General features: G+C 40.3%; 1 protein-coding gene across 3 annotated transcripts in view; it reads right to left on the reverse strand.

The window, feature by feature from the left end:
* The window catches only part of kcnab2a (potassium voltage-gated channel subfamily A regulatory beta subunit 2a), a 104,495-nt gene that overhangs the window by 56,836 nt on the left and 29,850 nt on the right, over nt 1–17,809 (reverse strand). For all 3 annotated transcript variants that reach the window (XM_028575654.1, XM_028575652.1, XM_028575653.1), the window contains exon 2: nt 1,529–1,696. In XM_028575654.1, coding sequence (XP_028431455.1) covers nt 1,529–1,605 — 77 coding nt within the window. In that variant the 5' untranslated portion in view covers nt 1,606–1,696. The remainder of the gene's footprint in view (nt 1–1,528; nt 1,697–17,809) is intronic.

Below are 17,809 nucleotides of genomic sequence, written 5' to 3' on the forward strand. Positions count from 1 at the left end.
GAAGGCAAATCAAAATGTTATGTCAAAATCCCATCCACATTTATTGTTATGTTACTCAAATAAAAGTCAAGAGTCCAATAGCTTTAATAAAGTATTGCAAAACCTAAAGCTGACAGCCACTGCTGCCCATCTGGCCATAATCGAGGCAATGCGAAACACGCCATAAAGCCACTTGAGAAGAAGAATGGAACAGATGCTTTTTAAGCTGATGGGTCTCTGGCACCACATGGTGGCGAAACATCAGAGTGCAGGATTAGGTTGTGGGTCAGTAGCCTATGTCCATGACATTCCACTTCCGGGATTGCTCCAGATTTTACTCATTTAGGCCGGATATCCGTTGCCTTGGACTTTCTTTGTGTTGGCATTTTAAACTCAGGTCGATTTATGAGGACTACGGTTAACCTTAGTCCTCATAAAGGTAAATCCAGACAGCTAGCTAGATTAAATGTCCAATCTGAGGTTTCTGTTGCACGACTAAAACAACTTTTGAACGTACACGTTCCACCAAAACAAGTTAATTCCCGAGGCTATATTGCAGAGGCGCCAGTGCTCCATACGGCGCTTAGCACCGCCCAAGACGATTGTGAACGGTTTAAAGAAATGCCAATAAAACAGAGCATGTTTTTCTCCCATCATGGAATACTGTGTGGACTAGCCAGACCCTCCTCTGCAGCGCTGGAGGTAGGTCTGGCAATGTGAGACTAGGGGGGTCAGGCACATAATGGTTAACCCCTACGGAATAAACATTAATCGTGATGTCCTTGGTAGTGACCTAAACAATGATTTGCATGTGTATGTGTGACAGAAAGACAGTTTGTGTACTTATTCTTGGTTGCACTTCAATAATTCTTTAGTGGTCTGGGTTTGGCTTGTTTTGTTGAGATCACAACACACTTCATAAACATATTTCACCTAATAGTAATTGACCAAACATTTTGACTGCTGCAAAGTTTTAGGTGATAATTAGAGTAACTATGAAACACTGAACACACCTCAATGTTTGTTTAGCACAGTATGGAAACCACTTACCCTGATTTTGTTTTTCTCTATGTAATCAGTGTTGCACACCAGACAGCAACACAGGTTACAAGTTCCATTTACTAAGCAAGCAGCTTGGCAAAGTGCAGCATCATGAGCATGATAATGTAATAATGTCCTTTTTTGGGTTGCTTTGCAGTGTAGGCAGTTGTTGCCAATGATGGAATAGCAACTTTTTCTGCGGGCGTTTCTGCCATTAAATAAGGCTTTTACCATCTGAAGGGACATGCATCTTTGATTGGCCAAAGTCTTCCGTCACAAGCTAGATTTTCTAAAGCCTGAGAACAGAGCCAAGAGGAGGTGCAGTGGTCTAGTTGTCTCTCAGACCACTTAAATTACAATATGCTGAAAGGTCATTATGGAATGTAGGCAAAAAACCTTCCTACCCCAGCTTTAATTGATACATCCTCAGTAACTGGAATATGAGCATACATGCAAATGTATGGAAAAGGGTTGTGTCTGTGTACATAGTATACGCCCATAAACTCACCTGTAGATCATGCCCGGTGAGCCAGTCTGTCGGAGGGAGAGGCGAGCAGGGGAGTCTGTGGTAGATTCAGGATACATGGAGGCAGGAGGGAGGGGATGTGGCCAGCCTGCCGGGGGTGGTGTTCTTTCACCGGGACCTCAGGGTACAGTTTATCACCAATCAAGGCCTCTGGAAAGGAGAGACCGTATCCTTGTGTTAGTCAGTGGCGGGGTTTTGGTTTCCGCAACAATATAACCTCAGTGTTTTCTGACACACACAATAGTTGACTCAATTTTACCTGGCCCACCCATTTTTCATGTTTTATTTAACATTCATCTATTTAACTATCATTACAACAAAAACCCCATACTCATCTATATATAAAATAAGCCATACTATGAAGATCCCCACAGCCCTCTCAGTCCAGCCCTATTTCACATCTGTGGGTAACAATGCACCCACAATAAGGTCAGAAGAATGAAAAGGCTACTCCCACCCAACCAGTAAAATAGTAATTCACATATCTAAGGCCAAATGTCTTTGCTTTGTCTTTTAATGCTGTTAATCACTGGCAATAATTGTGGTCAAACATATCACTTTCACCCATTTATTCTCCTCTGTAAGAGATCATATTAATCACAGTGATGGACTGTATTGGAGAACACTGAGGCAAAAAGTAAGGCAACAACAGGTTATGCAATGCGACATTTCACCTTAATTGTCTACAATTTCCACCTTATCCGCTACAGTAACCAGTTAGGCATGTTCAACCACTAACACTAAAAGACTGCCAATGAAAATACCATGTGTATTTGATAAGGATCAACATGTCACATATCAGGTCAGGAGCATAAGTAGGTATTTAAACAATATCAGGGAGTCTCGGCTCCACAATGACCCTGCCTGGAAATTGGAATGACACGACCGGCCGGGCCATCCAGTTGATCAATGGCCATTTGGTCTAAAGCAAGGTGGATCTCAAGTAGGGCTGGGCGATATGGAGAAAATTAAATCTCACAATATTTTTGACCAAATACCTCGATATCGACACTGCAACAATATTGTAGTGTTGCCTATTGGTGCTTTCACAAAATATTTACACAATGAGATTTTTGATAAATAATCATCAGTAATGTGGATATAATGACTAAGTTGGTAAAGCAGTGCCTCCAGAAAAACGCGATTATGTGATCGCATAATTCAATGCATAATCAGCCAAAGCCTGCATATTTATGCGGGGGACGCATTTTTTCAAACACGGCACACTTTCGCCGCATAAATTGCCGATTTCCACGCAAAATATGCGGGGCTTGCATGATTTCATAATCCCTGCATTTTCGTTGCAAAAAAAGTCACATATACAGTACAGGCCAAAAGTTTGGACACACCTTCTCATTCAATGTGTTTCCTTTTCATTTTCAGGACTATTTACATTGTAGATTCTCACTGAAGGCATCAAAACTATGAATGAACACATATGGAATTATGTACTTAACAAAAAAATGTGTAATAACTGAAAACATGTCTTATATTCTAGTTTCTTCAAAGTAGCCACCCTTTGCTTTTTTATTAATAAGGGAAAAACTTCCACTAATTAATCCTGACAAAGCACACCTGTGAAGTGAAAACCATTTCAGGTGACTACCTCATGAAGCTCATTGAGAGAACACCAAGGGTTTGCAGAGTTATCAAAGCAAAGGGTGGCTACTTTGAAGAATCCAAAATATAAGACATGTTTTCAGTTATTTCACACTTTTTTGTTAAGTACATAATTCCATATGTGTTCATTCATAGTTTTGATGCCTTCAGTGAGAATCTACAATGTAAATAGTCATGAAAATAAAAAAACACATTGAATGAGAAGGTGTGTCCAAACTTTTGGCCTGTACTGTATCTTAGCAGAAAGTTGAAAAATGTTGCGTTTACTACACACAAGAGCAGCCATTTTCCAGTGTTGCCATGGGAACGTTATGAAGTGATGTAATTACGCGACGTGAACGTCATCGAAAAGCAGGGTGTAGGGAGAATCACTTTTTTTAAACCGCAGGTTTGGCAAGTTCCCGCAATTTTTGCAAGTTCCCGCAATTTCATCGCTTCAAATTGCATACATATCCCGCATATTCCATCGCATTTTTTAAGAAAACGTGCCGCATAATCAAGGATTTTTGCCCGCAACAATCACAAAAAAACTCATTTTTCTGGAAGGACTGGTAAAGGCAAATAATAGAACAGTTACAACAGTCTGGTAAGTTCAGAAAATGACATCACTTTACTGTAATGCAGCCTTTAAAACCAGTGAAAGACAACACTTATACCATATTACAATATTACTATCTATATAAATATATATAGATAATATAAATCTAAGAAGCTATCTAGTCTCATATCACAATATCGATATAATATCGATATATTGCCCAGCTATAATCTCAAGTCTCTTCTAAGCAAAGAGTAGTGCACGGGTAGTGCAGAATGTAGGGGTGGTAAATTACAGGCAAAACCACAAAGTCCATCAGCTAACCTCATAAGGGACTAGATTCAGATTTGCTTTAACACAATTACAAAAGTTGCAGCATGGAAGATTACCAAAAGGTGATCCGATAAATGTGCCACTTGTGAGACCATGTCACTTTTATTTTGGTCTTTGTTTACTTAATTTTGGAACATCAATATATAAAACTATATTAAATAAAACATGAACTTGAGAATTATAGTCAGGAAGAGAGGGGTAAGTACATTTGTTTGACATTGTATCACCTTTTTCAAAGGGTTGCTACATGCCTCCACCACTAGATGGAGTCGTGTCCTCACTCTGCAGACATGAGCTGAATAAATAAATAAGACCAATGTAACCTCTGTAGTTTCTCCCAGCTGTGAGTTAAAGATTTTAACATCTTTGCAGTAAAGGCTTAGTATACCAGTCTGGAATACAACTACGTATTAAGAGAGAAGGATAATCGCATCACAACACAGAAAAACACTCTGGTCCTTCGGTAAAATACATCACAAAGCCAGGCAGACAACATGCAGCCCACATATATTAAGATTATACTTTAACATCCTGGTGTACTGTACATATGTGTGTGTGCACATCACGACAGCAAACCATGGCTGATCCACTGCTCAGAGACTTAATTCTATTAATAATTCAAAGTGGCTGGCCACTGCTGCAGAGAGGGCTATAGGAAGAAAGCGGAGCATCAATGAGGGCTGGGTGGGTCGTTACTTAGGTTTAAAGATTAACACACATTTTGAATACCTCATCAGAACATTTCAAGTCAACATGATGGCCTAAGAGGGAGGGGAGTGGCACTGCTGATGTTTTAGCCCAGTTTACTCAAGTGGATAAAATCAAATGAGGAGAGCTGCAGAGAGCGTGGCATCTATGTCACCCTGACAAAGCCTTGAGTTGAGCAGCACATGCTACCCTATTTCACCAGTGGCTGCACTCACATGAGTCATGGCTTGTAACTGACATCATAATGATAACATGAAGGTGACTTTCTCTTCCCATCAATTTCCCAGGCGGCAAATAAGGTACCCCATGTTCCCAAGGACTTATTTAACGCTCCCTGCCCATTAATTGTAATTATGACGCAATGGGACACCGGTCAGACCTGCTATCAGGTGATGATGATGGCATGACCCTGATGGGTAAAACAATCTGCTAAATCCTCTTGGATTATCTGTCATTGGTGCAGATCAAAAGGATACGGTGGGTTGAGTGGGGGACTATGAAAGTACTTCAAGTAATAGGGTATATTGTAAGGATTTTCTGCTTTCCTCTGGTAGTAACTCAAAACTATCCACTAAGTTAATCACATACACAACCACTGCCTTATCATAATTGCTGGCAGCAACACTAGTTACAATATAAAAAAGGATAATATTATGAGATTATTTTTAAGTTTTACGCAGCAAGGACATGATACCGATCCAAATAGAAGATTTCGATGATTTTAACAAGCCAAACACAATCAAATTCCAACACAATAAGAACATACTCAAACTCATGCATAGTTGTGTTGCAGTTAAAGTTGCATTTGGGTCTATTTGTACTGTAGTTTTGCTCAATTATACAAAAAATAGTCACGCAAACTGTCATATTTAGTGAACAACAATGATTGGTCAACACCTAAACTTTAACATTAGGCAATTACCAGCCCCACTACATCACAAAACAAAAAAAAAACCTACAGTGGAGTGCCTTGAAGTGAACAGCGGAGTGGAACCTGACCTGTTCAATAAGTGAATGTTTGCATAAATTAGGGCCAGTGCCTACTTTTGCCCTCTCTACAATTTAATGTCGTAGGCTATCGGCTGTTTTAGCGTTTAGATACTGTACAAAACATTTTGTGTTTACACCTGATCACTGACTGTGGCACATTGCAGAGCAATGCACCAGTCCCTCACAGAGACGATGTCTGTAGTGTGCTGCAGTTGGAGAGGAGGATGCTGCTGCTGCTGACGACTGCAGCAATGCGGTACACTACAGGCTCGTCCTGGCTCAAGTTAGACGGCTCAGATTTACTGCACTAATGGTCCAAGGTGCACTATGCAGATTAAAACTGCAGAGAGACCAAGAGATGGACACACGAAGCACAAAGAAAATTGCAGAGCGAAAGGAGTCGATATTGGAGTACAACCGCCCTGTTTCGTGTCTGTTGATTAAGATATACATTCAACATAAAAAAGTATAACTATGCTTGCTGTGAAACAACACTGTCATCTGCCCCCGTTAACATTTATTCTTTATTGCATTAAGTACAATGTTTTTAACCCAAATTTGCTCTCTGTCAAATACAGAGGAATCCATCAGTGTCATCTGACAAGCCTTCAAAATGTACCTCTCACAAGTACCCTGCAGCAGGTAGCAACCCGCCCACACCAACTTGCATTTTTTAAGTAGTGTCATTGTTTATCTGAACATGGCCTGAAGCATCGAGAGTTATGTTTTCAAAATGTGTAACATATAATTTCAAATTGTCTTACTGCAATACAGCACACAGGAATGAGCACTATTTATCAGCCTAAATAAAAATAACTCTTATAGCATGAAGGCTGCAGGTTAATGAAATATTTTTAATCAGCTTATATTATTTAACACCGATTGGGGTCATTACATGATCATTAGTAGTATTATGTACTCATTAGTTACCTTTAAACATCACACAAATATATTCCAAAATCATTACATATGATTTTTGACAGTTAATTGAAACCTTGTGCTAATTCCCTGCAGTTTGTAGTAAATGATCTCAATAATAGTGGCCAATGTTAGTGGCCAATGTTATATCCAATTCCTTGTTCAGTACAGGTCTTAGACTCAATAACTTCATTTTTAGGATCCTAATCTTGTTTGTTCTTGTCATATAGTTGGGTAAAAAAAATTATGAACTTCAAGGATTTTTATAATTGTCAAATATGGATATCCGTATCAGATTTAAAAACGGGCTATAATAGAAACTACAGATGTATTACATTACAGCCGGAGAGGGGTGGTAGCCAAAGAAGAAAGATTGGGTAGAATCAGGGAGATGTTGCCTTGTTGTACCGGATAAACTGAAGCCATTAAAAAGAGATGCAGCTCTATAGGCCCTGTTAAGCTTGTCTCATACACCCCAATCTTTTCCAAACAAAATGCAAAATTGAGTCACAAAAGGCTGCTCTTCACTCTTTCCATCTATAAATCCACCTACACCTAGCCTAAGTGAATTCCCTCTTGAGACAGGGCTTACGTGAGCAAGGCAAGCAGGCAGGCAGTGCTGGCCTGGAAAGCACAGCACGGTGTTGTGTAGTATGTTGGCAGCTGCGGAAAACACACAGACCCGAGCAGATGGCTGCAGAAGAGGGAGACAGGCTAACAGACGAGAACTGCCAGGGATATCCTACATGGGAGATCAGTCAGGCAGAGAGAAGCAAACCCAACCTCGTTCTCCATCAGGCTACAAAGAGTATTCAGACGGAATCTCCTCTTCTTTTTTTAGGGACATCTATCCAAGGATGAAAGTCAAAACCATGAAAAGATGTGATCCATGTCGGAGCATCCTCTTTACTCTCATCAGACAGTTTGTGGTTTCATAAATGGTCTCCTCTCTGTTAAGCTGTGGAGGGCCCTTGATTACAGAAACAGTGCAGGTCACTGGCTGCCAACAGAGAAAAAAGCTAGCAGCAATTTGCATGAATAGCCTATTTATACAGCAAACTTCTGATACAAATCCTCCTCCTCCCAGTTAAAAGAAGTTAAAAGCGCAACTGAGAGTTCATTAAATTCTAGGACAGCTGCAGCTGTTTTACACACAGGAGGTTTATATATATATATATATATATATATATATATAAACTTTAAACCATGCCCATCATCAGCTGCTGTGACTGAGCCTAGAGGTCAGCTGCAAAGGTCTAATGTAGAGCATTACACATTGAAGTTATAATCCTCAAGACTTTTATTACATAAAACCTAATTTTTGATACTATTTGCGATCTGTGTTTTTTAATGTTTAGCAATAGTCATGTTCCTTTTTTAAGAGCAACTTCATTGCCGTTCTTTGTTCTTTTCTCAAAGAAAAGCTTAACTCCAAGTCTTCCAGAGTCGCGGCCAAAGCCAATTTGAAAGACCGCTGTTTGCCAGCAGCCATCTTCTTTGTTTTCAAGTAGCAGTGAATTCACGCGGAACCGTCTTAACTCTGCCGTCATTATGTTAAGTCCGCCCACCGACTCTACACACGATGTGATTGGCCCAGCTAGAGTTTGGCTTTTCCAACTCACAAGCCAACGGAGAGTTGCTAGACGACCCTGGCTGCAAATTACATTTGCTGCCGCTAGGGTGCGTCTAGATTTCTAGGCTACAATTTATGCAGTTTCTCTTCAAAAAAAAAATTTAGTAACAACATACATTTCAAAACTTTTTTTTAGATAATGCTATATTTCCTCATTTTGATCCTGGTCCAGAAACCTTATCTAAAAAAGTAAGGCAAAAATATAACCAAGCTTTTTGCTTTTCCCAAAGCTTTTTGTGTATAAATAAGCCATGAAGTAACCTATGAAGTGTAGTGCATATCTCCCACTAGCTGGTTATTACACAGTATGAGATGTATGGTCCCAGGTTGCTTGTATCACTGACAGCATAAAGATGAATCTGCGTCTTTATGTCCTTGCTCAACATTTCCTTTATGCTCATTAAAATACAGTGCTTCAGAAGCTCCTACAGAAATACCATCCATTACAAACACAAATCAGGTTTACAGATCACCTGGAAATATGAAAAGATTGAGTAGCAATTCACAAGCGAGTTGGCAAGGGACTGTACTGCTAACTCGGGCCTGTGAAGCTAAAATGTAGCTTTTGCTTGCACTGCACAGAAAGAACATGCTGCAGTGAACCAGGCGCACCGAATGGCACACTGCAGTGGAAATATATAACCATCTTCCTCTTGTTCTGGGTCCATCCCAGCTCTCCCTCTGCACACCAAAGACAAATAAATAAATAGACCGGACAACGACTGAGGATCTTTAGGTTCAATCATGATGTTAGACTGCCCTTTTTTACCATGTACTCTAGGGCTGCACAATATATCGTTTTTTCCCATCTAGCGTTTAGATCATAGATCGCAATCAACTCTCAAAAAGCCGGTCTCTTGCTCTTTTCAATATCCTTTTTCTTTTTCTGGGCGAAGAAGAAGTCTCCTGTTCCTGAAATTTGGATTTTGAATACGTGTGGTCCTCCATGTTTCCTTCTTCAAACTTGCCGGGGCCAGGAAGCTATAGCCATTAGCAGCATTAGCAGCATTAGCAGCACCTCTGAGTTTATCATGTGACAGCGAAAACACGAAAGGCGGAGCAGTATGTCCTGTATGTCCCTTACCGGCTAACGTATTTCAAGATGCCGCATGAATATGGAGCGTCTACCCCAGTTAATGCGAATGCAAATGTAAAATTTCAAGCCAAAAGTAATACTTGGAATTGATGGTGGTGGTATATATTCATGAAAAAGGACAAGTTTGTGAACGGGCAACACAGATTTTGAAAATGAACAACTAAACACGTTACACACTTGACCTTTAATAGAACATTTCAGTAGAAAATTGCACTTTAAAATATAACTCAGTTTTTTTTAGTGGTGCCTTTATATTAATTTTATTTCGTTTAAATACAATAAGCAATTTGTAGTATTTAGCAGAATACTGAAAGCAGCAGAAATGCAGAACTAAGTACACTTAAAAATCTGCTTATTTATCGCAAGTAATATTGTTATCGCAATATTCAATAACGTCATCGCATATTTTCCTCACATCGTGCAGCCCTAATGTGCTCCGACTTGTATTAAAGTAGATAGGTAGTGTTTTCAGACCACTCTCCACACACTTTAAAAGCACCAACATGAACTGTGTCCTTGTCTTCGGACAGATTTGTATGTCTGTTTAAATAACTGTAAACACCCATTCAGAAATGTAAGATTATCAATACATTTTACTTTTTTTTCGCAGTACACATACTACTTTCTCTAAGCTTTACATCCCAGATTCCTGTCACTATGCATCCAACCGAACTTAGCGTAGCGATCTCACTAGTCAAACGAACCAGGCTTCGGGGTAAAATGTGCTCGGGCACGGTTTAACTGGGCCAAGTGTGAACGCCCTTAGGCTTTGGCAAACAATAATAGAAAATGTTTGCAACTTTCTGGCATTTTATAGACAACTAATCGATCAATCCAGAAAATAATTGACAGCTTAATCAACCATGAAAATAATCGTTCGTTAGCCTTACCAACAACCAAACTCTTCTTCATTACCCTGAAGTCAACGAGCACAAGCGGATATTCTACAGGAACAGTGCTACTGGGCCATTGCAACTCAAATTGTATAAGTTTGTCATACTAACGTAACTTAACTAACTTAATAACACTAATAACTAGGGTTGGGCGATGTCCCCTAAATTGGCAGTTGACGATGGTTACAGTAAAACATCGTGATGGACGATGATATCGTCGTCGGTAGTTAACAGCCAACAGTTAACATAGAAAGATTAGAGATACATTTAAATGCCCTCTGTAAATGGTGCCCTGCTGGTAGGTTTTACAACTTGACCTACTTTCACTTAAGTACGGTGCAGTAAAATCAATCAGATGTCCGTGATCTGCGTAACGACAGTACAGTGGGACGTTTGCCTTCAACAGAGCGACAGTAATAACCTAACATACCATCATTACTGAGTTTAAACTACATTCACGGTTATGTTTGCACTGAATAACGCATTCAATAAACAGAAAAATACCTCTTGCAGCTAGAGATGTTCCGATACCGATACCAGTATCGGTATCGGCTCCGATACTGCCTAAAACGCTGGTATCGGGAAGTACTGGAGTTTATGCACCGATCCGATACCACGCAATAAAGCCCTAAAGAAAATCTACATTAAAGTAGTTTATTTGTTCTTTTTCCGTTATAACTGACTGTCAAACTGGAGAGTGAAAGAAAGTTCTGTGGCATTCATTGTTTGTGTTTGTTCATGTTTCACAAAGAGTTTAACCTGAGCCAGACTGACAACAAAAATAGAAATCACATCGCACCCGTACAGGAATAGTAGTATACAGCTGTTAAAACATAATGAAATATATGACACTCTGGTATCGGATCGGTACTCGGTATCGGCCGATACGCAAGTTCAGGTATCGGAATCGGTATCTGGAAGTAAAAAAGTGGTATCGGGCCATCTCTACTTGCAGCGCACATGAACAGATGCGCAATATTAGCTCACACATAAAATAGCACCCTCGTGAATTAGCCTGTTGCTAACTTACAATCATAATTCCTGCATAACATCGTCCCGTACCTACAGGACCTCAGACTTACTTATTGATGCACGCACAGAGTAGTGTCGACAAACTTAGTTCAATGAGGAGAGAAAGGAAAGTGTGATAGCGTTCCACTTTTAATGCTTTTTTTCTCTCTCACTCGAGACCACTGTGTCCAACGTTACTAGAAGGTAGAGTGAGCTACAACTGACAGGGAGAGAGAATGTATCACTACAGCCAATCCAGTCTGCTCAAAGCATGGTCTTTTTCACAAATAGGTTGCACGTAAGGGGGGGGAAAAGGTAGCTTCCACTTAAGGAGCCCTATGTCTTGTCTTTGGTAGTTTAAGACCTAGGATTAGTGTGTTTGACCGGGGGGGGAGACATCACGATGGTGGCTCTCCATCGTGATGTCGGCCAGCCATCACGATGGACGATGATATTGTCCATCGGCACAACCCTACTAATAACGTTACAGCTGGGAAAACGTTGACTCCGCTAATTAAGTCTATGCTTTAACGTTACTTTTTAACCGCAGTAGTAAAAGCAAACGACTTTAATATGCCCGTTTGGAAATGAATACCTGCGCTGAGGGTTCAAAGTGGGCCAGAACTGCTCCGGCATCTTTAATTTACAGTACAAGTAATCTAATCTGCAGTTTCATACATCAGTGTTTCATTCTGCAGCGGTGCACTGCCGTGAGCCCATGAACAGGGCAAGGGTTTGTGGTTAGTTCACATGACTGTTATTACAGTAGGACAGTTGAATGTCCGTTATCTAAACTGCTAAAGTCAGTTGAACAGATGAAGTGCCGCTAGACCCCTGTGTTTTTCATCAGATAATAAGAGACATCGGTAACACTTTACTTGAAGTTTTCTAAATAAGAGTGACATGACATGTCATGTGCGTGTCATGAACACATGACACGCACATGACCCTGTCATGATACAGTCATGACACATGAACCCTAACTCTAACCCTAACCATAACTTGTCATGACAAAAACCGAATGACACTTACCAAAAAAGCGTTATGTCATAAACGTTTATGACTTGTTTATAATGTTTTATGACACGTTCATGACAGTGTCATGTCACTCTTATGTGGAAAACTTCTAGTGTAACCGATACATCAGATAAAATCTTGTGAAATCAGTTTGACGAGAATGACAAAATTAATGATTGGTTATCAGCACTTACATTTACTTCACGTCTGTTCAAGGTGGAGCTTTCAACTCTAAAATAATACTGGATAGTTTAATGAATAATAATGCATCATATTTTAATTGTAATATGTGAGTAAAACCTGAAACTGCAACATAACCAGTAACATTCTCTGTCCGGTAAATGTAGCAGTACAAGGTTTCCTTTGAAGCCTTCTGTAAGTTATTTCCAGGTACAAGGTTCTGGAGAAAGCCGCGGGCAGGAGTACCAGAGGCCAAGCGATCGGCCCAGTTAGTTCTGCACTAGTGTATACAATTAAACTGATCATTTAAATAGATTGTTTAATAATTCCCAGGTTTTTTTTTTATGCATCTTCCTTATTTCTTCACATATACAAGCCCTTGATACCTCTACTATTCTATTTTCCAGCCACACAGGATTCAATCTTCTCCCTCAGGGTGCTACTGTGCCACTCTGATGGATGCTGTTTCGAACATACGGGAAAAACACAAAGTATGGTCCAGAGTTCCTATTGAAATCTGGTGCAAATGCAGTAAGTGGCTGACGGCTCTTAGAACAGATTCTGAGTGGCCCCAAGAGAAGCAGCCTGCGGCGAGTAATAATCAACACACACACCTTCTGAGGAGTAGGAGTAGAAAAGGAAAATAAAAAAAAACATTGCCGGAAAATAAGGAACGGGAAAAGAAAGAGGAGGAGGAGAAAGTAGAAGAGAAAACTGCAGTTGAGCAGACGTGGGGAAAAAGCTGGTCCAGGGAGACCCCGTGCTGCAGAAAAAGCAGTGCTTTGCATCTCTCTCTCTCTCTCTCTCTCTCTCTCTCTCTCTCGACACTTGTCTGGTCACATATCCTTCATTTGGAAGTAATGATCATTATGGATCATACAGAAGAGCAAGCTAATTATAAGAGATGTAGAATGTACGCAATGTTCCATTTCATTGATAGTATGTTGTATTCACTGTTTCAAACTAATGCAAATCTGCAATTTTTACAACGTTTAGAAAATATAACCCTATGACTAGATGCACTATTAAAAGACCTGCTTAGCTTGCCGAGTTTTGCCACTGACAGCATGTTAGACCGCTTTTAATATGAAATATTAAACAAGCTCCTTTCTTCTCTTTTCAATGGTTTCTTGTTTAAACATATGGCAATTTCACTACAAGAACAAGTAGAGACAATGCTGTCAGCCTTCTACAGATATTTTAAAAACATTAAGCTTTTATTTGACACCAAAATTAACTAACAATGAGTTTTTAAACAGGAGTTCTGTGTTTGTCTAGCTGTAAAAAAAGAAAAAAAACTCAGCCAGGACAAACGGCTATTTTCGCTATACAACAACTGGTCCCAACAAATCCAAAGTACACACAGTTTGATTAGATCAGACTAGATGTGTTGGACATATCTTGGACACATTAAAAAGAAAAAAACATATGTACAATCACAGCTCCCATCTGAGGTTATGGTGGTGTTCCTCCAAAATTTCCTATCTTCCTCTGTCCACTGTACTACAGTGTCCCATACATAGGCTTTAATCTACAACAGTATTTAACGGAGGCATTGTGACAAACTAGCAAATTACACATCCAGTATAACCACCCACTCACCAACAGTCCTCACTCACACAGTCTATGCTACTTTGCCCACTCAATGTGGCAATGTTGACAAGGATGACCAATGCACAGTCACACAAGCATACTGTACATGTGACAAAGTGCATGCACATTCCTGACTACAAGAAGGGCTTCTTCAATATTGGTTAGATTTATGAGCAGGTAAATTAATTTTTACAATTTTTTAACAATTTTGTGTTGGATTTATGTCCGTCATGCAGTATACTGTTGTTCCAGTTTCCTGTCATGGTACTTTTCACAGATGAATGCCAGATAGTGATCAACCAATATGGGTTTTTCAATGGCAGGTTCCAAAATCAAGAGAGCAGGGTGACCGATGGCCGACATGTAATAGCAATTTCCTGCTCATGCACACAGCGGCATTTTCTTTTTTCTAAGAGAGAAGGAATATTTGTAAACTTGCATGAATACAAAATAAATAAACAACAATGTTAGGGTAGCAGCATCTCATACCTTCTGCAAAATGAAAGCTACTATAACAAAATCCTCCCCAAGGGCTCTAGACTGCATTTTGCGACCATTTTGTTTTAAACAGTGCAAGTATTTTTTACAACTACTCACACTTTTTTTTTCATGTTGAAAAACAGATGGGAGGGAGTGTGCCAGAGTTGGCCAATGTGTGTGAGAGGGGGAGGGTCTGGGAGTGATTAGTTAACTGCGTGGGTAACATCATCTTACTTGTGTGTTTGGCTTTTTGTGGCATTACAATCATCGACCATAAAAGTCAACCATGGCAAAACATGCACATGCACAGCGCCGTTGTTACCAGGTTTCTGTGAAGATCATGATGTCGCAGTCCATAATCCATTATGAGTTGTGATCCGCAGCTGAAGTTCATCCATTTTGTTTGCTAAAGAACATACATTGGCGAGGAAAATGCTGCGTAGTGATAGCCAATAAGGTGTTAGCCTAACGTTAGCCCTCCTCTCTTCCCCCCCTACTAGGTTCATGGTCTCAACCCCATCTGCGCATCGTCGTCCGCATTTTTACTCAGTGTAGTCTCGGTCTCAGACACTTGGGTGAGAGAGGTAGAGATGTGACCGCTTCTATAAAAACAAACATAATGGCTGCTTTGCCTGGCCAAAAGCAAACCGCACGTTACTTTAATGTTGAGTTTAAATACACAGTTGGTGATCAAATGTCTAACTATTTATCTTGTCAAAACAAACAGTGCTTGCGTGTTTTGAGTGTCGTGACCTCCTCTCTCTCTGGCTCACTCCTCTGGGTGTTATACTTAGATAGATACTCCCCTCTCCGTGGAAGTTTCACCTTAAAAATGATTGATTGCTATTTCAGTGTTTAAAAAAATAAATAAAAAAAGAGAGGAGGGAGAGCCAGTATGATGGCAGATGCAGTAATGCAGTACACTGACAGTAATAATACTTTGTTTACATTTCTGAATATGCACTTGTTAAGCACCATTCAATTGAAATGTGACTGAACTGAAATAAAATGGGTGGTGATGGCGCAGTGGATATGACACATGCCTTTGGTGTGGGAGACCTGGGTTTGATTCCCACTGCGATACATCATCCAACGTGTCCCTGAGCAAGACACTTAACTCTTAGTTGCTCCAGAGGCGTGCGACCTCTGATGTATAGCAATTGTCGCTTTGGATAAAAGCATCAGCTAAATGACATGTAATGTAATGTAATGTAAAACAGCACATTGTATTTTCTGCATTTATTACCAAAGAATAAATCAGTAATACAGTTAAAATGGGGAAAATGTGAAAAAAAATAATCTTATTTTCAGTTAGGGGCTACAGTGCTCCTGTACCCTATTATGTACAGCACAAATATTTTCACAACGCAAAAATATATTTGGTACTACTTCCTACTTTGAGACTTTATGACATTGGAGGGAGGGAGAGGGGTAGGCTTGAGCGATTCAGCGACTGTCTATCACTCAGGGCTCACGTTCACTGTGGAAGTTCACTGAATGAATCACTGGATCACTCGCTCAGTGAATGAGTGTATCCCTGTGAACGAATCACATTCGCTCGAAACTGAAAGCTCAACTGAACCTGACTGAGAAATGAACAGATTGTTTCAGGAAGTGATTCAGTTCAGTTTTTTCACCCAATGAACCGTTCGGGAATGACACAACACTACAATTTATAGGATTCATCTTGTCTCGTAGTGCCATTGCTTTAAAAATCTTGTTTAGTTGTGGGATATAACTTGGGACGTGGCACATCCCTAAACAGATAAAAAGTAAACAGAATGTCAACATAAGACGCATGCAAAAAACTCCTGGCAGATACAAACAATGAGACTACTTTAAGTCCAGCTGGGCGCCATACTGTGTCTTTGAAATAGCAGTAAAACCCTGAAGATGGGTGGAGCACAGACATATCTGCCTATCTGACATAGTACTTGTAGTTCACACAGGCTTTAAATGCCATGCCAGCGAGGGAGGTTTGCGGCCTTCATTGTGGTTATCAGCTGTGAGACGGTGACAGTCTGCAGCATTACGTCCTCTTTTAGCCATCATTGGAACACCAGGATCACATGCAGACAACAGAGAAAATCCTCCTGTATATTTGAATTAAGTGTGCATATGTGTGCAGATCTGACTCACTCATGGATGACTTGGCAGGGTCACTTTTCGACACATACCACCTCAGGACACTTCTGCAGCTGCTCTTTTATAACAAAGCACTGCTCCTTACAGCAGCTCCAGAGTGGAAACATCATTCACTTATCTTCGTGAGTGTAGCATTTGTACTCCAGAGGGTACTGCAACTAATTGCTTAATAAATTTACTCTACATGTAGCATGACTCAATAGGCCTATTGTAAACACAAAACTCCTGTATCTCAAACAGCTGGTTATTGGCTTGTTTTTATGTGTGTTATGGAGGCGGAGAATTGCCTTCAAACAGAATCTGAGTACCAACGCGGGAGCTGCAGTGCAGCCAGCATATGAAATACACCGAGCCTTCCGTCGAGAATGTAGGACAAACTTAATGGCTACATGCAAGTGCCCACACAATGGCTAGTGTATAGATCCATGTAAGCATGCTTTACCATAGTAGCTATTTGAGTTTCTATAGAAAGACAGATGGATGATTGACATCAATAGTCCATCTCCCTCTTTTTCTGCACAACCATAAACACACTCACATTACATCAGACTACCTACAGAAACCCACAGGGCTCCCGCGGTCAAGCATGAAAATAGCACCAGGTTTCCTGAGGCATAAAGGGTTAACGTCACCCTGTTTATTCATGGCTGTTGGCCTGCCCATAGTCTGTGTCACAGACAATCACTGTGGAAGTTCAAGTGTTTGTTTACCAACTGATTTTTTTTGTGTCCCTGAAGCAACAACAGCTACGCTCTAAGAAGAGAAAGCTTCTATGTGTATTAAGGTAATAGCACTTGTTTTCATCCTGTGTGTCAGTGCAATGTGTCCGGGTGCCATCTGTACTGTTACATTAACCTTGGTAAACCATGAGGCTAACAGCGGGCAACGTGTAGAACTGTGAAATACTGCTCGCAGCAGTGCTGTAACATTCAACGTGTGCATTTGCCTGAGGTCGGTTGTTACTATTCTATTATTGTGATATCTTCTCAGCCACGCAAGTCTATATCTTTTCTGTGTATGAAAGGTTGTGATCTCCTTCTACAATATACTGACAATAAAGCCACTGGAAATCTTCAGAACAGAAACTTAACACGTAGACTGAAACTTG

This window comes from Perca flavescens, chromosome 4 (genome assembly GCF_004354835.1).
Source record: "Perca flavescens isolate YP-PL-M2 chromosome 4, PFLA_1.0, whole genome shotgun sequence".
Lineage (NCBI taxonomy): Eukaryota > Metazoa > Chordata > Actinopteri > Perciformes > Percidae > Perca > Perca flavescens.